We start from the raw sequence: 25,430 nt of genomic DNA, 5'->3' as shown, positions 1-25,430 counted from the left end.
AATGGGTCTGTTCCTTTGGCATCAGTTTTGTTCAGGTTATTGCACTGTATTCACTGGCAACACACAGTTAAAAGAAACTAGTTCTTTTTAACCCCTGTGTTGACTGCACTGTTGAAAAAGGGACACTGTGAGTAACAGGAAACTAAAGGAGTGTTTGATAATATTTTTATTATCACAGCTGCTCATGCTCATAAATACCTTATATGACATGTCTTGTCAAGGCGACACACAAGACAAACAAGAAGATAACAGATGCAGGGAGTGGAATGGCAAGAGGTATTACCATGACCGTACTACTCCAACACACAGAGACTTGGATCTATGCAAATTACTTAATTGATTAAAGGAGGATTGAGCAGGGCAACTCTGGTTACAAGACTTGGGAATTTTGGCCTGACTGCACTGACTGAACCCCTCAATTATCATGAATACAACCAAGAGATCTCCTTTAGGTGAGGAAAGACTGAGGAAAGCTAAGAAAGCTGGCGTTGGTCAGCTTGGAGAATAGAATTCTCCAGGGTACCTTATTGCTGTCAACAAGGTCTCCCTGTCAATACTTAAAGGGAGCTTTTAAGAAAGATGCAGACTGACTTTTAGTAAGTTCTGTTGTGGCAGGACCCAGGGTAATGGTTTTAAACTAAACAAGGGAAGATTCATACAAGAAGAAATTTTTTTACAATGAAGGTGGTGCAATATAAGCACAGATTTCCCAGAGAGCTGGTGGATGCCACATCCCTGAAAACATTCAAGGCCAGATTGTAATTGCAATCCAACATCATTTAAAAAAAAATCATCTAATTCTGGTACAAGTCTTAATTGTAATGAGAACCTCTTCAAGGAAATTGTGTCTGTTGAAAGTCAATAGATTTGTGTCCTTTGGGATCAGCTGATAGGCTTACCTGAAACCTCTTCTTTACTCTCCCTATCCCCCACTCCCAAAATATCTAGAGAAGGGAACCGAGAACAGAGGCATTTCAGAGCTCAGTTTGAAAATGTGACTGTTCTCAATCTGTGTCTGGGGTTTGCCAAAAAAAGTCTGATGATGCCAAAGACTCTGCTCCTTGCTGTAGAGCCCATCTGAGACTGGCACTAGTATTTGCTAGCACTTTTCTGAGATCTGCAATATCACAGCTCTCACAAAGCTGGGAGCAGCCACAATGCTGCTGACAGAATGCTGAGAAAAGTACTGCCTGGCAGTTGTCCTGGAAGGTGTGCTCTTTCTTTAAGGCAAGGAAGTAACAGAAGACCAAGTTCAGGAAGGTACAATTTCAGTATGTCCTTAACCTTAAATCCCACAGAAAGTCCTGAGATTTAAGTGCTTGCTTAAATTTACACTCATAATAGGTGCAATCTGTGTAAGAATGGATTTTAGCATGTACTTATATACTACTTTCCCTCCCAGGCTGAATGTTAGGCTGTCTTTGCAGGTGAGACTTGGCATTTTAAGCCCATAGGAAGAAGGCTTGGCATTATAGTTACATTTAATACAGCTCTTGCTTCTCCCTGATGTTTCAGAATAAAAGCCCCTGTACTTAACCTACCGTTTAACATTTCTCTCCTATCTTTCTTTCCACAGTATGTGGCATTTGCCTCCCTGTTCTTCATTCTGGTCTCCATTACCACCTTCTGCCTCGAGACCCACGAGAGATTTAACCCCATTGTGAACAAGACAGAAACTGAATTCATCGGGAATGACACCCAGGTGCGGCACTACAGGGAAGCAGAGACGGAAGCCTTTCTCACCTACATCGAAGGTGTCTGTGTGGTCTGGTTTACATTTGAGTTCTTGATGAGAGTCACTTTCTGCCCAAACAAGGTGGAATTTATCAAAAACTCTTTGAACATCATTGACTTTGTGGCCATACTGCCTTTCTATCTAGAGGTTGGACTCAGTGGCCTGTCTTCCAAAGCTGCTAAGGATGTCCTGGGCTTCCTCCGCGTAGTCCGTTTCGTGCGAATCCTGCGAATTTTCAAGCTGACCCGCCACTTCGTCGGGTTGCGGGTCTTGGGACACACCCTCCGTGCCAGCACAAACGAATTCTTGCTGCTCATCATATTTTTGGCATTGGGCGTCTTAATCTTTGCCACGATGATCTATTATGCCGAGAGAATAGGTGCTAAACCAAATGACCCTAGTGCCAGTGAACACACACACTTTAAAAATATCCCCATCGGCTTTTGGTGGGCTGTTGTCACCATGACGACCCTGGGCTACGGAGACATGTATCCTCAGACTTGGTCAGGCATGCTGGTGGGGGCCCTCTGCGCTCTCGCTGGTGTGCTGACCATTGCCATGCCTGTCCCTGTCATTGTGAACAATTTCGGAATGTATTACTCCTTAGCTATGGCTAAGCAGAAGCTACCAAAGAAAAAAAAGAAGCATATCCCGAGGCCACCCCAGCTGGGATCCCCCAATTATTGTAAATCTGTCGTAAACTCTCCACATCACAGTACTCAGAGCGACACTTGCCCACTGGCCCAAGAAGAAATTTTAGAAATTAACAGAGCAGGTAGGAAACCTCTTAGAGGAATGTCCATCTGACCGTTAACCTCCATCCCGTGTAGTGATTTAAGATTCAGCCAGACTGCTTTCTTAGAGCAATGGGTAGCACATTTATCCATTCTAGTCCCACCATCACACAGTGAATAATATGTGTGAAGTCTAGGTTGCAGGGACAAATGGTACAGTGGAGGCTGATCAGCAAAACTAAGGATGAGAGCACGCTCTAGGAGCCCAAACTTTGGTCCTGGTTAAGGGCATACAAGTCTCAAGATATTTTGGAAAGCTGTTACATCTAGTGGAAGAATTTTGAGAGTTCTACAGCTGTGTTGCTGGACTGTGTAATGCATCTCAGAGGCTCCTGAGAGCTGAATGCTTCATAGAGCAGAGTAGGAGCCAAGTACTCAGCAATTACAGAGCTTTCTGACAAAACAGGGCTGGAATTCGAAACAGCCAGATGCTTTCTCATTTGTTCCCATTTGGGACCTTTCAGCTGTTTTAAATGGCAGATATTGTACATCTCATTACAGAAACTAGGTGCCTAGTAAGTTGAAGGGACAACTATACCATCATGCATATTCATGAGACAATCCTGTCTCTTTCTGATGATTAACTGCAAAGTAGAACAACAGCTCAAATTCTTGACACTAATGCAAAATGACTCACTCTGAGACAAGACTAGATGTAAGGATGTTTATTCCATGGCATGCAAATCAATCTATTCTATAATATTCCACTAGAATTTAGCATTTAGAACTATGAAGAGTTTTGAACCACATTTTCTAAAACGCTCCTTTTGCAAGTAGGGGTTGGTGAGTTACAGCTCTTTCAACCTTCTAGCAGCAAAGGCCAACTGGAAAAGGTCTGACTGGTCATTACTGGCTGGTCTGGCCTAAGCAGTGATTGCCTCACTCTTATTTTTAATTGTACTGATTCATGTTAGCAATAGGTGAAACCAGAGCAAAATTAACCATACTAATTCTTCTGGGAGGGGGAGGGAAGTGGAAAGAATACTAGTCACCATGGAATATATTATAATATCCCATGGCTAGTGGTTAATTATGGGAATATCTCAGTTCTATGAGACTCCTATAGCACACAAAATTACAGGGCTCCAATTTGATTTTTTTAAACCCCATAATCTACCTCTACCCATGGAATATCACTATTTATTCTATGGAGTAATTTGAAAGTAGATAACCATGTTGAAAACAATGCCAACTTCATTTTTGGCAGTTGTTCCAGCCAAGTTGCATAGTAGACATTCTTCAGCCTTTTCAGAATATCCCCCGTGTTGTATTAGAAAGGACAAATTGCCAGCCAAGTGATCTCAACTGACCTAGAGTTCAAAAGAGGTGTTTTGGAAGAGCTAGCATATACCTATGATGGTCTTGTGTTATCATTTTTTTGCTTTGAAGAAAATTCTGATTTGTTACTCATTGTGAGTGAGATATTTTCTCGTCATCTCATAGCCATGCATGTTGATGTCATTGTGAGAAGCACAAAGAAAGTGAGACTTTCCTTTGTGTGTGACTTCACCAATGCCAATGCTAATTTTGGAGGGGAAAAGCTGGAAATCTGGGAAAATCTTTCTCTTCTTTCCTATTCTCTTTTCTCTTCCTTTCTTATTTCTTCTCCCTTCTGTGCAAGTATGTAAAATCCATTCAGAAGGTAAATAGCTTTCATTTTGTTTTTGTTAAAGGCTATTTCCATTGCAACAGGCCTATCACAATTCACGTGACTGATAGACTGTACCAATTGTACCCTTGGCGCACATAAGCGATGGTTTTATCATCCATCCCCCTCAGGTTGCAAATGCTTATCACAGCTCATGTTCAAGCAGCAAACTTCCTCATAAAGCAGATGCCGTTGTGGCATCATGGATCAAGAGGGAAAGAGGGCACAGCAATATTGTGGTTCTCCTACCATGAGCAACATGCCAAATGCCCCATGGTAGGGTGCAAGAGATGCCAGACTCTGGGGTACTTTAGCAGTCAGCTACAGAGTGAAATCATCTCAGAAATCCCTGGCTTTATGAAGTTCCTCCCATTACCTTCCCTGGTCCTCTCTGGGAACTGGAGAGTACAATTCTGCACTGGTATCCTGAGAATACGTGTGATTTTGGTTCAATGTGGAACTGTTTCGCCACCATCAGTGCTCTAAACTCAGCTGTTACCGCAATATCCATGAAGTATTGATAGTAGCAGCAACTTATCTATTTCTGCAATAATTAAGAGAGACTATTTTTATATACATATACAAGCATATATATTTTAAGAAGTAACAAAGCACACTTACACTTCAGCTAACAAAATTGTAACACTGTAGCTGGAGTTCTGTTTCTGATAATTATTATGCACCACTAGCAGCAAAAAATATTGCCTGCATCTTTTAGATTCCAAATAGGGAAAGATCTATATGTGTGCAGGAGGAAAGCAAAAAATACTAAGATCAGAACCAAACTGTTAAGACAAGATCTGCATTGCCTTGGATGTTAAGTTTCATTTCTGTAGCATGAAGCATTTACAGGCACGGACTTGTTTTTGAAAGCATTATCTGCACATTATATGAAAACAGGGACTTGCAAGCAATGAAAGTCTTTAGATTGGTTAACATCCTCTAACTGTAAACAACTAGTTAATATTGCACTAGGAACACAGAATGGGTGCCTAACTTTTCTAAAATAGTGCCCAAGTTGTCCGGCGTATTTCTTGTAATTTTTAACTGTAAAGCTTCAGTGTGACAGTCTCTAGGTCACATAAGATCATGTGATTTGTATCCAATATGTTATTAAAAAACAAAAAACCTGCTTAGTTGCTCAGGTGTAAAGGACATCTCATGAAGTTATTAATTCCATATAATTTTTGCGGAGGAATGATTAAACACATCACCAAACAGGGCTGACCGTGAAGTAGCTCTCCACATGGCTCCCTCTCTCATACACCGAGTCAGCACTTCACATCTGTTCCTGCTCTGTGCCCTCAGGGCCAGGGGGGCTCTACAGAGAGCTTAGCATAGCTCTGCCCAGTGCCTCCTCCCAGGATAAGGAGCACTTTCCTGGCACAGGCGTGCAAACAGCAGAGCTTTGCCCACAGGCTGCACAGCTGCTGCCAACAATGCTGTGGTCATTTGCAGGCAAAGCAAAGATGCTTTGAATTTAAAGTCTGGCAGGTTTGAATTAAATCTTTTTATTGCCCCCAATACTCTCAGCAGCTCAGTCCTGGGCTAATCTACACCTGGCAGGAGAGTATCTTTAATTAACAGCACTTGATTTTAATCCAATACAAAGAATGTCAGAGTTCCATTCTACAATACCTCCCCTTCCTGCAGCAACCCTTCCTGTTTCCATCCCATCTGATCCCACCAGTGGGTGGTGGGAAAGCAGCAGAAGGGAGGAAAGGCATTTCAGAGTAGAGGATGGCAGGACTAGTGCTGCAGGCAGACCTTCACCAGCAGCATTAAGAAAGGAGAAATTTCCTCTGTACAAAACATTGTCTTAAAGGCAGTTTCTGCTGCCCATGAATTCTCAAGATAAAGATACTGCTTAAAGAGTGCCTAGTGGAACTGGGTGTGATACAAAGCCGCAGATTTCACCTGACCAATTTGACCAAAACTCTTTGACCTGGGTATATTTCAGACTACAGATATAAACAATAACATGTGTCCCCTCACTTAACATACACCCATTAAATTCTAGCATCTCCATGTCAAAGGATTAACGTTGTTATGTTGCAGTGTTGTTTACAGGCCCTGTTCAAGATTGGGGCTTCATTTTGGCATCATTTTACATGGGACAACCACTGTACTAGAATCAAATACCCAAGAGGCTAAGTGGACAGCAAAGAGAAAATAGAAGTAATCGCCAATATTTTTAGTTGACCCGATGCTTAATTTAATTGAGGAAGATTACTTGAAAGATCTGTGGCAAAGCCACTAATTGAATATAACTAAATAAGCATCAACCACAGTCTGCTGTGCTGGAGTGTCTTTTATCTCAAGACTTGAGTATTCTAAATAGTCATATCGTAACAGAAGTAAAAAACCCAGAAACAACAAAACCCAGAAAAAGACAGTTTCAACCACTTAAACATGATTTTTGTCCCAAACCTCACACTGTCCTACAGATATAATAATTTAATTCAGAACACAGTGAAACATTTTAAGATGCAAGTTTGTAAGAAGACCTCAAAACATGCAAAACAAATATTAAAATCCCTCAGTTTTGTTTTTAAAGAGTTGCCCAGTTTCTCAGTCCCTCTTACGTGAGCTGTGTGCTCACCTGCTGAACAGATTGACTGCATGTTTACATCTCAGAGTTGTCACTGGATGAAGCAGTGAATGTAACTTCCCAACACTGTAAAAGAAATTTAGAACATGAGTGGAATTCATAACTTCATTTGATGCCTACAAATGCCTACTGTCTGGTGCCGCACAGCAATGGTCTAAAGAATGCATTCATAATACATAAGCAAAGGAGATGGGTTACTTGGGGTTTGTTCAGAGATCTACCCCTCCTTTTACTTTTTTTGTATATATGACACTAGCACACAAAAGGTTTATATTGACTTTAACATGGCCAAATTAAAAATTTCTCACCTCTCTGATCCCCTCTTCATGCAGCTTCACTTAAGCTATACTCCAAGGATATCCTATCTTCATATAAATGTATTGTGCAGGCTCTCACAGTGTGCTGGTGGCAAAATTCTCTATTCATTGCATGGCTGTAAAATACAGAAAAAAATTACTGGAATTGAGGCACCTAAGAGGAGAAGGGAAATGTCTGCCATTACTACACAGGGTTCAGCTTCAGAAAGACATTCTGTGGTTCTTTTACTTCTCTGCCCCGAAGCCAATTTTCAATAACCCACTCCTAGACTATCCTGATGTCTGAATAGTTAAAGTAATCCAAGTCTATCACAGAAGGGAGCTACAAAGTTGCAGTGACTCCATGGTCAGATGAACTGGAACAAGCTGTGATGTTAGGAACTCATTACTTCAATGCAATTTTCTGAGAGAGAGCTGATCTCCTTTTAAAGAAATCATGTGGAATTACCCATTCCAGCTTTATAACTCATGCTTTCTGAAGGAGCTGCTCTTTTCTCAGGGCTTCATTTTTCATCTCTTCTGTCATCATAACCTAAATAACCTGTATTCCTTGTGCAACACACTGGCTCTAACGTCAGAAGTGTGCTGAGCACTGTATTTCTACTGCCAGTGCTCAGTGGGAGCTGGGGACTCTTGGCAGCTCTTGTCAGAGGCCCATTCTGCTGCCTAACATTTCACTGTAGCTTGTGAACCTCAGTGGCTTTTATGGAGAGCAAAGCATTGTTAGAGCCATGGGTATGTAGTCACTGTGGTGGTCCGTCAAACCACAGGGAAGCAAATTCTCTGATCAAGTGTCTCTGAACGTTATAAAAAATGTCTCATCTAATTTTAGTGTCATAAAACCTTTTCCCCTCTCTGTAAGATGGACGGTAGACAGCAAAGTAACTGCTAAGAGTTTAGGTCTGTTTCAGCTCAAAAAGTTCAGGTGTTTAAATGTGTTGGACATAAAACATACTAAAAAGGCAATGGAGAAGGTAATAGAGAGGTGTTTTTTCTTTCTTCACTATACTTAGCCTTCCTAGTCTTTAAAATCCAAAACTCCTCACTCCAAAATAGCAAATGAGATAATGATCACATCTTGATAGCACTGACGATGGAGTCTTTGGGATCTAATGGAGAAATTTGTAACAGCTCAAAACAAAAGGAATAACACTCAGTAATTCTCATCTAACTTAAGTTTCATTTGTCCGTGGTCCCCCTTTTACTGGAAGAAGAATCAGGCAGCCTCCAAGAATAATCCACTCATTTATGACCAGAGTTGTCCTCTGGGGTGCCTTTCTCCCTAAGAGATCACCAGTGACTGCAGCTCTAACTCAATATTCTCAGTTAAGTGCCTACAGTTCTGTGGAAGCACTTTGGATCGATGCCTTGCCCCCTGCCCCATGTGGCATTCCTGCAATCTCACAGCTGGGGGTCACATGTAAAGCAGAATTTATAACTAATATAATGTAATACCTTGTTGTACAATTATTCATCTGTCACTTCCTGTAGAGATAAAACCGGTGGGTGTCACTTGTACTACTATTGACTTTAGACTGTGAGTAAAAAATAACATCCTCTATGCTAAGTAGTTTGAAAACAAAGAGGAGGAGCTAGGTGTTCAAGTGCAGTGCTTTATGTTTCCTGCTTTTCTCTGGCACTAGGTGAGACATGAAAAAAAAATTCTAAAATTAGAAAATCTCCCCACACAAACCCTGTAGGCCAGAGCCAGGGCTGAGTGTAGGGACAGGACTCCACTAAGCTAAAAAAAAAAAAAAAAAGCAGAACTAAATAATAAATTTTAGAAGTTTTCATGCCTTAATAACCGGATGAGCACAAGGCACTTTTAGTCATGGGAGAACACAGATACAAGCACTTCAGCCAAATAAGGCCAACCTGTGCCAATCCTCCAGCACAAAGCAGATATAAATATGGTAAATCCTCTTTCTCAAGCACAAGTCTCCCATGCCATCCAGTGCAGAATGCATTCCTGAATATGAAAGAGATACTCTTGGCATCTCTTCCTTCTGCTGGACTGAGTATGGTTGGTGTTTGCAGGACAGATACAAGAAAAGGCACCTCTGTGTAACAAGTGCATTTCTGATGTAGTACAATATCCTAGATCATTTACCTGTTAGTACAGAAGGCCAGGGACAAAAAGGTGTAGGGTATGAGGTCCCAGTTCTGTGCCCAGTCCACTTGCTTGTATCCCTCTTGGATTATACTTGCTGGATATTTTCTCCGAGCCTTTTGTTTACTTGCTTGTCTGTTTATAAGCACAAAGCCAAAATAACAAGCACTCTACCATTCCTGCTGTCATTGTTCTTTGTATTCATTCATCCACATTCTGTGTCTCAGACACCTTCCATACTGTATAGATCATCATACTGGATTCTTCAGTCAGAGCAGTAATACAAGATGGTAATATGACTCACCTGATTGCATTTTCCTGCAACCTCTACCTGACCTGTCAATGACCCCCTGGTGTTAGTGAGACTCTCAGATGTTCAGGGTAGGTATAAGTAAACCCCTAGAAGGATCAGGATGAAACTAGGAAGGATCTTCCAGGGCTCTTTGCAATGCAGGATTTCCAGAAGCAACCGTTCTCACCATTGCATTAAGCACCTATCCAATAATGCCTGTAAATAGCAAGATGCACTGGATCGACTTTCCTAGAGCTCCTGTACTTCTCTAGCAGTACCAGTAGGTAGGCAGCCAACATACTGACACCTCACTTCAAGAAGTAGTACCTGTCAAGGGTGATATTCTCTGGGAGTGATGTTACTATGTTGGCCGAGTTAGTACTGGGAGAGACGGTCACCACCGTCACTGGAGTGCCTTTCCTGGGGGACACGGCTTCCTGGAGGGACTCAGGTCGACACGGTGGTGAGTAAATGTTGAAGAGGTAGGTTGGGTCGGAAGGATTCTGCGTAATTCATGTAGCATACTAAATCCTACTCTCGTGCCAGTGTAAAGTCCTTCAGTGTGATCTACTCAGAAGAGCTTCATAATAGCTTTCGAAATACGCAGTAATATAAAAATCAGGAAACTAATAAAGATACCTAGATAAAGATATTGATTTTAATGGCCTTAGAATATTGGGGTAACTAAAATGAAGTTGTTATATAGGAATCTTAATTTCTTTTACATGTTCACATTTCTCTCTTTTTTCTCTTTCTCTCTTTCGCTCTGTTTGTTAACATTTACTTGTTATTGCTGTACGTTGCTTGCGACTTGTGTATGTTACAGACTGTCACATTTTATTCTGTGAAGTTTTTCTCCAATTCCCATCCACCTGAGCTCCATGTTGGGCAGCCGAGGAGATTACAATACAGTTCTTTATTGCAAAAGAACCAGGAATGTCACAGACTATAGGTAACTTCACTGAGGTTGTGACACAAAACCTGATGCGAGGTATTAATGCAAAGAGTAAGTACTTGGTATGAAAATAGAGCTATTTAGTCAAATTACTTTCTTTTTTTTCAGATAGTCTGCATGGGAAAAATTAATTTTCATTACTCTCCAGAAGAAAACACTCCCAAACCTACCAATCTAGGATTTTTGTCACTCTCATTTGAAAACCAATGGTGCCTATGTCAACATATCATTGCTCATTTTCAAAGGCTTAAACCCATATTTTCTATGCTGTTCTTCTCTATGCTAAACTTCCTTCCACATTCTCCAAGTCATCATTTCATCATTTTGTCATCCTTTGTCTGTGGTTTAATATATCTTCTACATAATTCTTTTTCTAATTTAATATAGTTATATCCCTTTCACTCTAAGGACCCGATTAAACAACAACAAAAATGAGTCCCTACCCATGGGATTCACATTTCTTAATCCTGTGTGAGGCTCTGTAGCCTATAAAATTGATTTCTGTAGCCAAAAATGGTCTGGCACAGAAACATAATTGTTACTTTGCTGAATGATGTTCTGAGCAAAGCATTTTGTTTTATAATCTTCCCCAATTACTCCCATAAAATAGTTTTAAAGAATGGTAAAAGGTAGCTGATAGACATTTGGAGCATTTTCCAGAGGGACAGCAAGAAGTTTATTGCTTATTCTTAATTGTCAGGAGCTCAGAAATCACTATAGTCATGTACCAACTCAAGAAAAGTGTGTTTGTCTCAGTGTGAAGTTCCTTTACTACCTGACTGGCTGCTATGCTCTGACCCTCTCTTAATAAGTGAAGAAGCACAGCAGAGTTTCCATGAAGTCCAGCATAAAAGAATACATGATGCAATTGATAAGTGGACACTGAATACTAATGCACAGTAAACACTATCCAGGCAACTAAAACAGAAACAACTTGCTAACAGGAGTGGAATTTGACTTCAAGAGACTTAAGAGAGTTGGGAATTTAAGTGTAAGTATTTCCTTTCCATGCAACATCTCAGAGAGAAATCACTGAATAATACAATCTTTTAGGTTGGCAAATATCTTTAAGATCATCAAGTCCAACCTCTAACCCAGCACTGCAAGTCCAGCACTAAACTATGTCCCAAAGTGTCACATCTGCACAACTTTTAAATACCCCTGGGGATGGCAACTCAACCACTTCCCTGGACAGCGTGTTCCAATGCTGGACAACTCTTTTGGTGAGAAAATGTTCCTTAATATTCAATCTAAACTTCTCCTGCTACAACTTGAGGCTATTTCCTTCTGTTCTGTTGCTTGTTACAGGAGAGAAGAGGCCAACCTCCACCTGGCTACAGCCTCCTTTCAGATACTTGTAGAGAGTGATAAGGACCTCCCTGAACCTCCTTTTCTCCAGGCTAAACACCTTCAGCTCTCCAGCCACTCTTAAAGACTTGCGCTCCAGACCCTTCCCCAGCTTTACTTCCCTTCTCTGGACTCACTCCAGCCCCTCAGTGTCCTTTTTGCAGTGAGGGGCCCAAAACTGGACGCAGGACTCGAGGTGTGGCCTCACCAGTGCTGAGAACAGGGGGACAATCCCTGCCCTGGTCCTGTGGCCACACCATTGCTGATCCAGGCCAGGATGCCACTGGCCCTCTTGGCCACCTGGGCACACTCTTGTCTAGTGTTCATCTGCTGTCAGAGAGCACCCCCAGGTCCTTTTCCACTCCCCTGTGCCCCAGGCTGTGGCCGTGTTGGGGCTGCTGTGACCCAGGGACAGCCCCCGGCACTCGGCCTGGCCGACCCTCACCCCATCGGCCTCAGCCCCTGGATCCGGCCTGTCCAGAGCCCTCTGCAGAGCCTTCCTGCCCTCCAGCAGATCAGCACTGCCCCCACCCTGGGCTGTCTGCAGACTGCCTGGGGGTGCCCTCCATCCCCTCGTCCAGATCCCTGACAAAGGGATTAAACAGGACTGGGCCCAGCCCTGGGCCCTGGGAGCACCACTGGTACCAGTGCCAGTGGAATCCACTCAGCCCCAGTCTCTGGGCTCAGCCACACAGACAGTGTTTTACCCAACCAACAGTGCATTTTTCCAAGCTATAAGAACACCATTTCTCTAGGAGAATGCTTTGGAAAACCTTTCCCTCATCCACTAAGCGGGTCACCTTGTTATAAAGGGAGATCAGGTTGGCTGGGCAGGATCTGTGTTTCCTAAACCCACGCTGGCTGGGCTGATCCCCTGGTTGTCCTCTCCATGCCACATGATGGCACTCAGGACAATCTGCTCCATGACCTTCCCAGGCACCAAGGTCAGGCTGACAGGCCTGTAGTTCCCCAGATCCTCTTTCTGTGTGGCACTCTTGTAGCTCAGTGCCACACTTGCCAACCTCCCCAGTACTGCTGATAAAGGATGGAAAGTGGCCCAGTGAGCAATTCCATGAGCTCCCTCAGTACCTTTGGGTGGACCCCTCTGGCCTAAAAACTTGTATTTTAGTGCTCAAAGACCATTTTCCCTTGGATTATGGGAGCTTCATTCTGCTCCCCATTCCTGTTTTTAAGCTCAGGGGACTGATTACCCAGAATAAAACTGGCCTTTACTATTAAAGACTGTGACAAAGAAGGCATTACACAGCTCAGCCTTTTCCTTATCCTCTGTCACCATTTATCCCCCCCACATCCAATAAAGGATGGAGATTCTCCTTAGCTCTCCTTTTGTTGCTTATGTATTTATAGAAACATTTTTATTGTCTTGTATGGCAGCAGCCAGATTGAGCCCTAGCTGGCCTTTGGCCCTTCAAATTTTCTCCCTGCATGACCTCATCCCTGTAGTCGTCCTGAGCTGCCTACCCCTTCTTCCAAAGATGAAAGTCACCCTTTTTCTTCCTGAGCTCCTGCCAAAACTCACTGTTCAGCCAGGCTGGTCTCCTTTCATCAGCTCATTCTTTGGCACACAGGGACATCCTGCTCCTGCTCCTGCTCCTGCTCCTGCCCCTTTAGGATGTCCTTACTGAGGAATATCCAGCCTTCCTGACTTCCTTGCCCTCCAGGATTGCCTCCCAAGGGACTTTGTCAACCAGGCTCCTAAACAGGCCAGTGTTGGCCCTATGGAAGTCCAAGTAACAGTTCTTCTGACCCTCTCCTTACTCTGTGGGAATCAAAAATTCTATCATTTTGTGATCCCTATGCCCAAGATGACCTCCAACCATCACATCACCTACAAGTCTTTTGCTGTCCACAAACAACAGGTGAGGTATCACAGTGAGGTATCTTCCTTAGTTGGCTGATTAGGGAAGAGAAATCTAGGGATATAAAGTCAACGGATATTTTCAGATAGCAAACAGTCTTAACCCCTCCACAAATCAAAGTAAATATCTTTAAATACTTGAATTCCTACTGTTAACTTCTTCATAATCATTTGTTTACCACAAGAAATATCAGCCAAAAGTGATGCCACAAAACCAGGATACAAAAAGGAATGTGAAATCTTTGCTGGTGCTTCTTAAAAAAAAAAAAAAAGATAAAGACAGCTGGGAAAATCTATCCTCCAGAAGCCTCACGGCTGCTCTACTTCCCACTTCCAGATAATAGGCTTGTAGCTAAGAAAAGCTAGAGCACAGCAATTCTCCACCCTCACCTCAGCCGTGCCACCCCTGTTCCTGTAGCTTTCTGTCACGAGCTCAAGAGCCAGGGAAACCCATCATCCCAAGAAGTTTCCCATTGCCAGCAGAGTATGACACAGCTAATGTTTACCATAGTAACAACCCTTTTACATCACCAGGAGAGTGTGACAGGACTGAAATACAGAAGAGTAATTAACTCATGGAACACATACCAATACTTTCTTCAAGGAGCCAGCTGGATTAAAGATCTCTGCTATTAGGGAACCTCATGGAGATCTTTCTTCATAAAACAGTTGAGGCAGCTGCTGTAAACATTAGAGTTAGTGGCAGATTTAAAATGAAAATGACCCTCATGTTCTGAAGAAGAACCAAAGGACACTCAATTGATCAGGAGTGGGACTATCCACAGACAGTAATAATGGTAGTCCCAGATTTCGATCAGGACCATAAAAGAACAGTTGAGGTTTAGAGAAGTGGTAGGTTAATTTTTAGGTGTACATGGGGTGGGGATGTGAATGTAACTTTACTCAGAGAAGATTTCCCCAGCAGCAAGATCTTCACCTTTCAAACAATTTACTTTCCTGGCCCTGTTCTCAGCTGCTCCTGCCTGACAAACCCTTCCCTTGTAACAGGCCACAAACCTCTGAAGTCACCCAATGTCTATTTAGGAAAGCTGTAGGTACTCAAGCTCTGTCCTTATCTCTTTCAATCTTTAAACAAGGGTAGGAGCAAGACAGTCTCTGTTCTTCTGGAGGAGAGTGTCAGTGACCTCAAAAAAACAGAACTATATCTCTTAATTGCTGTGTTTCTGATCTAGAGCTGAGAAAACCCCATCTTCTTCAGCAGAATGTGGAGGAATCTGTCACAATCCATGTATTCAGATGTTGACTCATGGGTGACTGACTATGCTTGGATTCCATGCTATGGATTGTGGGGTTTCTCTCAGCCTTGTTTCAGTCAAAGTGATCCTGTAAACACTGAAAATGATCCCCTCTGAGAGTACCTTTCAACTCATCCAGTCTTTGGATGCACAGGTCTGTAGACACATGGGAGAGAAAGAGGTGGGGGTTGGAGGGCACAGCTACAACCCTGAGATGAAGCAGTGAGAATTTTCACCCTCCCTGACCCACATGTGACTTCTGACAATATCTACAGTAAGAAGGCTAGGCCAGGAACTTGTTTCTTGGCAGCTGTTGGAGAATGGCAGTGTTTGCTCCAGGACTGGGGTGATTTTCTCCCTGCAGGCATCATTTCAGCACAAGTGCCACATTTCCAAGCATAGATTGAGGTTAATAAATGTATCTTACAATTATGTCCACTGATGCTCTGTACATAAGGTGCAGTTCAAATAGTTGGAGAGTCAGTGTCAGACTTGCTTATAATCAAAACCAGCAGCACTGGTAAAGCCGCTGTAACAATTTGCAACTGTTTGCTGTGGCAAAAGAGATGAGTAACGGAGCAGCAGGTACATGGGCAGCTCTATTGTGCTTCTCCACAATAAACAGAGGACACTATTGCAAAATCCAGCAGTTCTCCATAAGTTGAGAAAGTTTTCAGAATCCTTTCTTCCCTGATTTAGAAATCCAGTACTTGCTTGGAAACACAAAAAGCATTTTAATGTACTTTTCTACAAATAAAGGGGAATGAGATAGGGAAGAAAAAAAAAAAAAGGCAAGTGGAAAACACACAAATGAGATAGTTTTGAAACAAACTACTCACCTGGGAAATATGCTGAATACTTTCTTTAGCCTCTCAGCCAGATCTCTGCAGGAGAATGTTTTGAACTGGTGCAGTAAGCTAGGTATTCACAGATAGGGACAATTAGGGAGATAAGGTGCCAAGCTGAGAGTCAGAAGATTTTGTTGTAAATAACCTCTTACATAACAGTAGGCAAGTCACCTCGCTGCATGGCAGTTTTACCCATCTGTACAACAGAGATGATAATATTGACTTCTCTTCACAGAACAGAACCTAAAGAACAAAAAATGCTGTATGAGCCTAAATCAGATTCCACTAGCAGGGATGGAAGGACTCATGTGAATTTGATAGGGCAGAATAAACCCTTAGAAGTCTTAAGCACCTAGAAATAGTTGCCTTTAGTATAACTAGATTCAAAGTCACCAGACAGCAATGCTTACAAAGTTTTTCTTTATCTGGAGTTCTCTCAAACACAAGGCCAGTCTTGGAAAAAGCAAATGTGCAAATGGAAACTTAAGAAACCAACCTGAAATAATGTAATTTCATTCCATCTTTAGACTTATTCCTAAAATTGTTCAGCATGTCAATCTGCTAGTTAAAACAATGGGAACTTCTAACTGTGGACTGATGGCATCAGTGATGTTTATGTTTTCTTTACTCCCATAACAGACTCATCACATACCTCCAGAGAATTAGGTGCTGTAGCCAGTGGTTTGGAACACAACTATTCTACTTAGCACTTATTTATATACACCAGCAATAGATGCAGTGTTCTATGCTGGCAATTTCTCTGCTTCCTAAATATTCACCCAAATTTTCATTGTGGATTAGCATGGCTATCCAGAATGTGATCCCTAAGGCATGGCCCATGACTGTAATGTTCAAGGGACATTAATAGGATAGTTCAGTAATTTGCCAACATCTCCAGCTACTCTGTTCTCTTCCTCTTGAATGGAAATAAAATAACAACCTTGTGGATTTTTAACAAGCATAAAGGAAAAATCATCAGCGCTAAGGGACCCTGAAGGGGCTGTAAGAGCAAGTTCCAGCTCAAGCTACTAGAGATTTATAATGCAGTTTAAGAAATTAATTTGAAGAAGGTCAATTTTGTTGCCATTCAAGCACAACAGAGCCTGCAAGCTGCTTCCAAAAGAATCAATGGCTGTTACCAGAGAGCAGCCTGACCCACAAACACTCTGCTCAGAGGTGTTTTGAGCTCCTGAAAATGACCAATTTGCCCTCCATCACCAACAACTCCATTTGCAAACCTGGGCTCAGGAGCAGCAGTGGGTGTCTCAGAGATTTCAGCACTGAGCTCTGCTGACTCAGCTGCCTCCCTCATTTCAGGATTAGAGCCATCAGCTTGTAGCAGTAGAGGCTTATGTAGCAGCCCAGTTCTTTGCTCATCCCCAGGAGGACTGCAGCTCTCCCCAAACACAGTTAAGTGATTTTTAAATACACGGCTCAGTACCTGCAGTGTCACAGTTTCTATGGCAGCCGTGCCGGGTTTTTGTTCAGAGTGATATTAAATAGCAGTGATTATTATGAACAGAAAGAAACTGCAACTCGGTGAAACCTTAAAACTTTAGAATCCTATTAAAATTAGTGTCCACGAGCATTAAAATGCCCCTATAGCTTTTGCCAGATTTTTAAATGTGTTGAGAGACCGAATTATTTCATTGCTCACAGAACAAAGCAAAACATTACTACATCCTTCTCGGGGGAAATAATTGGCTGATTCTGCACAGAGAAAAATGGAGGCAGAGGTGAGATGTGCAGCAAAGACTGTTTATGTTGTGAACAAACCAGTGACATCTAAGTAGAGTAAAAATAAAGGCCTAGAATGCAATTACTGGTGCATGATAGATGCATAGTGTGTGTCATGTACATCTGTGTGTGTGTGTGTGTGTTTATGCAAAGTAACAAACATAACTTGAAAACTCTTCTGCCTTCTACTCATCTGTTGTCCATCAGAGGATCAAACTCATACCTCCAAACCCTACCTAACTGTATTTTTTTTCCTTTGGGGCTTGTTTTATTAGTTGGCTTCAAAATAATTGTGAAATAAATGATAATATTATATAGCATTTAGAACAAGCTAGCACATGAATGTAGAAGGGAAACTGAAACTAAATCTATCCATTGAGTTTCTTTCCTTGAAGACTTGCAGGATCACCCATTGCCTTACAGTGTCTAGGTAATAAGCATTGTGCAACCGAGGTGTAGGATGCTGCCAGTACCACTCAGTTAACATATCTCAGCATTTGTGGAGCTTCAGAAAGCACATTTTGACTGTTTTTCCTTCCTTTCAACCGAAATACTCATATTGAGCTGTGCCATATTTCGAGTATATTCTCAATACACTAATTTACATTTTAAAACCCCAAAAAAATTCTTACACTAAATAGCACTTTAAATTGTTTTATAAATGTAAAAACCAGTCACACAGAGAAAACATACGATACTCAGTCTATCCTCATGGGAATGTGTGGAGCAAAATGGACAAATCTGACAACCTATTTTCATTATTTACAGCCAAGAGTAAATTTTACTCTCTCTAGTTTCCAAATTCATGGCCTGCTGTAGTGTTTTGTGTATGTAGTGTCCTGTGCTGGCATTGCAAATACTGTATGTGTTTCAGAGGAGAACATCAGAAAATGGATTGGGTTTTCTTTAAATCCACGTTCTGCTGTCGTATTTCCATACGTAACGTACTCTGTGTGTCTAAAACGTGTACAGCCATTCTGCATGACTGATACTGGAAATGCTATAAAACCATCTGGGTAAATTTTGGGGAGGGGAAGAGCAGGAATTTCCCCCTCAGTAACACCGCACATGGGTGTAAAGCCGCACAAACAGAATATACTCAAATACTAAAACACAACTCTCAGTCCACTGCCTCTCCAGAGCTCCGAGCGACAGTAGGCTCCATGACAAACAGGTCATCCATGCACCATCCAATGCCATGCGAAAACATACTCTGATTTCTAACCGCAGTCTTCTGCTCGCAGGACTAGGAACCACTGCACGCCCCTTTCTGAAAGGGCCCCTCAGTGCGGACCTACGGGTGGCTGCTGTCACACCTAATGGGATCACCTTTTGTTTTTCCTCCCACTTAACAGACTTTTATTTTATTTTGGTGCAGTGCACATGAACGCAGTGTCTAGGACAGATGTGCTACCTTTTAGAGTGTCGCTATAGAAGTCTTTAGCTGTGAACCCTTAATTTGCAGCTGGAACTCTAATAAACAGTGCATAGTGTTTCAATAGCCTTCTGCTTATATGTTTGAAGATTCGAAACTGAATGGTGAGGTGGCCAAGGCGGCGCTGGCAAACGAAGACTGTCCCCACATAGACCAGGCTATTACGCCTGATGAGGGCCTGCCCTTTACCCGCTCTGGCACTCGGGAGAGATATGGACCCTGCTTCCTCTTATCAACCGGGGAATATCCCTGCCCGCCTGATGGAGGAATAAGAAAGGGTATGTAGCTGGGGCCCTGTAACCACGTAGCTAGCTTTAAATAACCGGTTTAAATAACTGAGAGAAAGTCAGCTTAGCTGTAGCACGTGGTAGTGCGCTTGCTGTAGAGATGCACGTTTGGGCTGGAAACCACCACCTGATGTCTGCATTTGGAGTTTCTAACCTATTTCTTTCAGAAAGAGAAGCCTAAGGAGCTGTAACTACCCCGTGCAGCTATGCTAGGCAGTCGAGTCTTCCACCCCAGCTGGTGCAGGAAGCTTTAGTGGAGGATGCTCTACTATGTCCTTAAATTAGCCCATCCCCTAAGGAGAGACCAATTAACATATCATAGCAATGAAAGTTTGCCACTGTGGAAAGCTCACAGAGCTTACCAGGCTCTGAGGAGCACAGACTTGGAGGTGGCAGACAGAAAAGATAAAACACAAAAGCAAAACATACTCAAGAAAATAAGACATTTTTATTTAGAGACCTTAACAGAGCACTAAAACAAAATATTTGGATATTCATAGCTGGTTAGTTTGATACCGAAAGAAAAGCATGAACATCTGTTGGCACAGGTGTCTTAAAATTAGAAAATAATCCATCTAAAATCCTTTCATAAATAAATCATTATTAGTTAGTTTCTCAAACTTCCGACAGGTATGAATCTCTCAGAAGTAACTGCATTTTAGTTTGCTAATGGTCAGAATAATCTATTTAGAAACAGAAGTAAAATCACATTAAAAAAGCCTTCCCTCCTTAAAAGAGACTGTTTTGCTTAAATAATTTACTGTGAGGCAACCATACAAACCCAAAATTAAAGCTACATCTATATGCATCAAAGTTGATAAGGAATGGGAAAATTGGAAAAGAACTCACTCTCTTCAAATCAGTGTTTACCACTGGTGTACTGTATATAGTATAAGATAGAGTCAATATTTTAAAACTGCAAAGATTGTATGACATAACCATACACTGCGTATGGAGTATAGAATTCCCATGTGCCATTGTATGATGGGCAATAGTTATAGTAAATGCCAGTTATAGATAGTGTATGTATTTATAAGTCTAAAGCTTATCATCAACAAAGATATAGTAGGACCACAAGACTTTCATATGAAAGTATATCCTCTAAAATTTACCTTTGTAGCAAAGCGTTTTACTTGATTCTGTATTGGATAAGCATTGGCCGTGTTCATTCAGCCTGGGCGAGTTCAGGTGGTTCCAGTGGATCAGGGGAACACTCCAAATGGCACATCCTTTGGGATGGGGAATGTATGGTTTTCACGATGCACTGCAACCTCCTCTCGTTCCTGAATGAAACAGAGGCTGGTTGGCTAAAGAGTAATATACGTCAGCATATTGTTGGCCTGTTTGAAACATGTTGAGAGCATCTTAATTGTTGTTCCAACAGAATTTCATCCATAGTTTGTGCAACTCTCTGTACACTTGCTGAGCTGTTTACGTGCATGCCTGAAAAAGATGGGGGGAGGGAGGGAGGGAAACTGAATGCATGCAATTTCATTTTCTTTATTTTTCTTTTTTTTCTTAATGCTGAGAACAAAGGAGTAGTATCTCTATAGCAACACATTCAATTCTACGGATTTTGCTGCCTTGTCCCCCTCCTGCCCCACAAAGATACCACAAACCTTAATTTTGCCTGAGATCACAATGCATGAAGTGGAAGGGAGAAGTATGTGTGAGTGTATGACAGAGACATAGAAAATCCCTCCCACTGACTCTTCTTTTTTTTAGGGTACAACCATGTTGCTGCCTGTAGGATCAATTACATAGCCTGACCATCTTGAGAAATGATGATTTTTTTTTTTTTAATGTACATATTTTAAACTTTTTTTTGTATTTCAACGGCCTTCTGAGTCATGTTGCAAGCGATACTACTCTCGGCATGTCCATGCATGCAGATGCTATTGAACTGGCTACAATGTTGACCTCATTCTTAGTCCATTCTGTCATTGATCCAATGCTGTACTTTGCATTTTTCTTTTAAATGAAGGTTACGAAATGTCACGGAGCCTTAACAGCATAGCTGGCATAAGTGGAAAAGCGATAGGATTATCCTCAGTGTCTGCGCCCTACAGCTCTCCTAGCCCAGTGAGACGTTCTTGGTCTCCCATCCCATCTATTTTGTAGCATGGATCAGTAGCAGAGAATGGTCTAAAAAGCTTTACTTTCAATTAGCCTATGCGATGTTGCATATAGTCCAGGTGACTAAGTCTGAAGATGCAATGTCTCACAGTAGCACCCGCTGCACACGGTGTTACTTCTGATGCTTAGGTGACAACACTCCTAAATAGCACTCAGATGACAATAGGCAGGCATTGGCGTAGTACTGGTGGGCCATACGTGCTGCATGGTATCAGTACCTAGGATGAAGGGTAGATGCACCAGATGGCTTCCCTCCTGGTGCATCCTGCTAGTATATGCTTATTGTGGCTAATGGTGGATCTACTGGCTCTGTATGGAATGGGTTAGGCGTTTAGTCGATGCTGAAACATCCCAACGATGGAAGATTTTGCTTTTCTCAGGATATTTTTGAGCCATAGGAACCCTGCAGGAGTTTGAGCAAACAAGCACAGTAGGATGAAACTTTGCATGGGCACCTGTTTTAAGCTGAAAGCAATACTCAGACACACTGTAGAGAGGTCTCAGTCTGGCTGACTGCATGGGAAAAAAAAATCCTGTTGAAGAAGAATATGGCTGCCTCTGCATGTAGCTATTTCACCTTTTCCTCCTTCCTTTAACACTAAGATGCCGAGCTTGATGTGAAAAGCGCAGGGAAGAAGCTCAAGTACTGATTGTATTCTTTACATGCAGATCTTTGCAAAGAAAGTCCAGTCATTGCTAAATATATGCCAACAGAGGCAGTCAGAGTGACCTGACAAGGCAAGATGGAGATGAACATTGATGGCTAATAAACATCTCTGTGGAACTGTGCAGGCATAGAAGACCTTCTCATTTGGACAAAGTTAACTCGCTCCATGCAGGTTTTATGGATGATTCTTCGTGGTTCTGGAGTTGTACTAGAGATGCAGGCTTTTTCTACGGCCAAAATGTAACAAAACTGTAGAAGATCCTTTTTTTTTTTTTTTTTAATCTATTTTTTTTGTTCCATAGCATGACTTGCATGAAGACAAAAATGAAAATGAAAAAAAAAAAATCAAACAAAACAACAAAACAACACACACACGAGAAACACTGCAAATGTATGATTTAGGAGAAAAAGAAAAAAAAAAAAGCAAAGTTATATATTTTCTTTCAAAGCTCTTTACTTTTACATACATTGTTGTAGCCAAAATGTAAAACATTATAAAACTGTACATTTCTTTGCTATGGATCGCTTCTTTTTGTATACAAGATACAGAGTAATGGTTTTAAAAAGTGCAATCAGGCAGTCATCGGTCATATTGACCACGCCTTCACAGTTCATCACACCGACATGGAAATCAAGAACTTTTAATCCAACTAGAAGTGTATAAAAATAAGAAAAACTTTTTCCTGTCTGTTTTTGTTGGCATGCTTGTGACACATGGGACCTTCCTTCGGACCTGACAGTAACAGCTGGTTAATTTTCCAGCTCTGGTTATGTTGTATTTTATTGATGTATAGATCCAACGTAAAGACCCTTCATAAATTGTTCATATTAAGTAATCAGTATGAATTTTAAACAAAAGAGGTGTTATTTTAAAACTGGGACTTATAGTACAAAATCAGGAAAATACTCAAGTATAAATGGTCTCAAAGTTTAAGAAACAAGACAACAGCATTGTATGCAATTTAGTACTGAGTAAAATGCATGCACAATGTTATGCAAAACAATTCTAGCATGAAAATAAATTTTGTATCATGGTTTCAGTGCCTGCTGTATAGTGTAAAGGGGAATCCTTTTCTGAAGCAATCAGGGGTTTCCAGAGACTTGCTTCTAAAATCTTGAATAATAAATACAGTGTTCTCAACAGAAATGTAGGAGAAAAGCTTGGTATTGCTTTGGTTCTACAATGCTAATTTTGGTTAGTAGATAATAAATGAAGCCTGCAAACACTTGATACAACCGATGTCTAAAGAATTCACACCATTAGTAATTTTACAAGGGAAGATTAAAAACCCCTATAATGACCTAGGTATCTTCCTTTTCCCTCCCCAACAATAATAAATGTTTGTCTTTTTAGCTGATTAAATGAATTCAGTTTTTCTTACTTCTTTGGGCCCCGTCCTTCACTTGTTCTTCACTGAGCCACACCAGTCCACCTGATACGAAACTGAAAGAAATCCTGGTGTCCGAATCACACTTGATTTGCCACACAAAACATGCACCAGTAAGAACTGAGAAACACAATGGGATTAAGTTTCATTTTAGATGCTACAAATGACTACTATGGACTATGGGCCAAGAGCATTCTAGTTGCCTGAGCATTTTTGGTAAAGTACTTCTGTAAAGGAAGGATACACACCTTTATCATCATGTGAGGATTTTCAAAAGAGCTGGCAATCTTCTAGGCAAGCTACAGCATCTGGAAATGCTGATGGGAATGGAAATGTAAAGGAATAGTATCCCTACAGTCTGGAGGAAATAGAGATTAAACCCCCAAAAACCCAGAAGAAACACTCATGGCTCTGGTAAGTGCTAAATTATACACAAAAACCCCAACTGCAGCTGGACCTTGTCGTCACAAAACTCTGCTCCAAAAGAAAAACAAGGAAGACCTCAAGCTGTGTTTTAGGAATAGAGGAAAGGCTGATCATCTGAATTTGTACATAATTAGAGAACTGCTTTGTAGTCCTTGATGCAGCATTATGTACTTGATTTCTGCTTTAGTTTCTCCCAAGAACTATTTTTCTCACTGTTTCTATGCCGTCACTCTCAGAAGATAAATTTCTTACCTCCAGAGGTAAGATCCAGATTCATCCAGGATTTGCTTAATGAACAACTTTTCTTCTTATAATGTATTAAGAATCCAGAAATAGATTAATCTGCCCCATTTTTTATTTAACACTGACTCAAGGGCCCAGTGCTAATTCTCCATTACCATAAGGAATACCAACAATTCAGCCCTGTAAATCCCATGTAGGTCTTCACCTTCCACTGCACTGTGCCTATATCTGAGCCTTAGAGAACAGGATGGGTATGACTGTCTTTCTCTGCTACGTTTTTTCATTCCCAACTCTCATTTTCATTTAGATTCTCCTCTTTGCTCATTCTGATTGAGGTAACCATGCCTTCTGGGTGACTTCTATAAACCCTTCAGGAACAGAACCATGCTTCCCAACCACTGCCCCTCAGGAGATGCTCTAAAGCTTAAGATCTGTTTGACCCCAGAGTTCCCCTTGCACAACAGCAGCAGCTCTGACAACACAGAGTGGAGAGGGAAACAAGAGAAGTGGAAAATCTCAGACACTGTTGCATTGAATCCTGAGAGAAATTTACCACATCCTCCCAGCTGCCTTGCAGTTAAGGAGTTTTGCTCGGGTTTAATTATGATTAAAACATTGATTCCTTCAAGTCTGCCCTCTCACCCTACAGGAGGTACATATCTTTATTAAAGCATTAAAACTATCCATGTGGGTAGATTCTGACTTCAGGCTTTCAGAAATGCCACCAGCTACTTCTGAGTTCACACCATTGCAAATAAGAGCAGAAGTTGGTTTTGCAGTTCAGTTACACTCTGCGTGTTTCCTGCTGGAAATGAACATCTGTGTTTCCTTCTCTATAAATTCAGCTTTCAGCAGTGAGTTCCCAGCTCTAAGACCCAGTGGTGGCCCTTCATCTGAACCCATTAGCAATTACTGGCTTATTACTTGCTAACATTTAAAGCACAGCTCAACCACATCTACACTTCTATAGCTTTTCCTCTGACTGCACAAAGTTATTAATTTTTCTGGACCGACCTGATGTGCCTCCACAATTGCAATTTCAGACAGAAGAAATTTCTGAGGTTTCTGCTTCCTCACTCCAATAAAAAAAAAAAACAAAATTTAAAAAAAAATCCCCGCAACCAAAAAACCTCACATCAAAAAAGAAAAAAAAAAAAAAAAGAAAGAAAAAAAAAAAAAAAAAAAAAAAGGAAAAAAAATAGAACCCTAGTTAAAACCGCTGTGATAACAGTCAAGCACAGCAGTCATTAATCTGGATAAAGTGATTTTTCACGTAAATTGCCTTCTCTCTCCTTAAAGTTTCAGGGCCAAAAAGAAAA

At 41.5% G+C, this 25,430-nt stretch overlaps 1 protein-coding gene across 1 annotated transcript in view; it reads left to right on the top strand.

Moving 5' to 3' along the window:
* The window catches only part of KCNC1 (potassium voltage-gated channel subfamily C member 1), a 105,873-nt gene extending 83,143 nt beyond the window's left edge, over positions 1-22,730 (top strand). The window contains exons 2-4 of the mRNA XM_083863635.1: positions 1,577-2,510; positions 19,054-19,242; positions 22,057-22,730. Coding sequence (XP_083719761.1) covers positions 1,577-2,510; positions 19,054-19,242; positions 22,057-22,121 — 1,188 coding nt within the window. The 3' untranslated portion in view covers positions 22,122-22,730. The remainder of the gene's footprint in view (positions 1-1,576; positions 2,511-19,053; positions 19,243-22,056) is intronic.
* Positions 22,731-25,430: the final 2,700 nt, after the last annotated feature.

The sequence above is a fragment of the Zosterops lateralis genome (assembly GCF_965231275.1).
Source record: "Zosterops lateralis genome assembly, chromosome: 6".
In the NCBI taxonomy this organism is placed as follows: Eukaryota; Metazoa; Chordata; class Aves; order Passeriformes; family Zosteropidae; genus Zosterops; species Zosterops lateralis.
The sequence above is the reverse complement of the archived record's forward strand: the minus strand, read 5'-3'. Positions and strand labels throughout refer to the sequence as shown.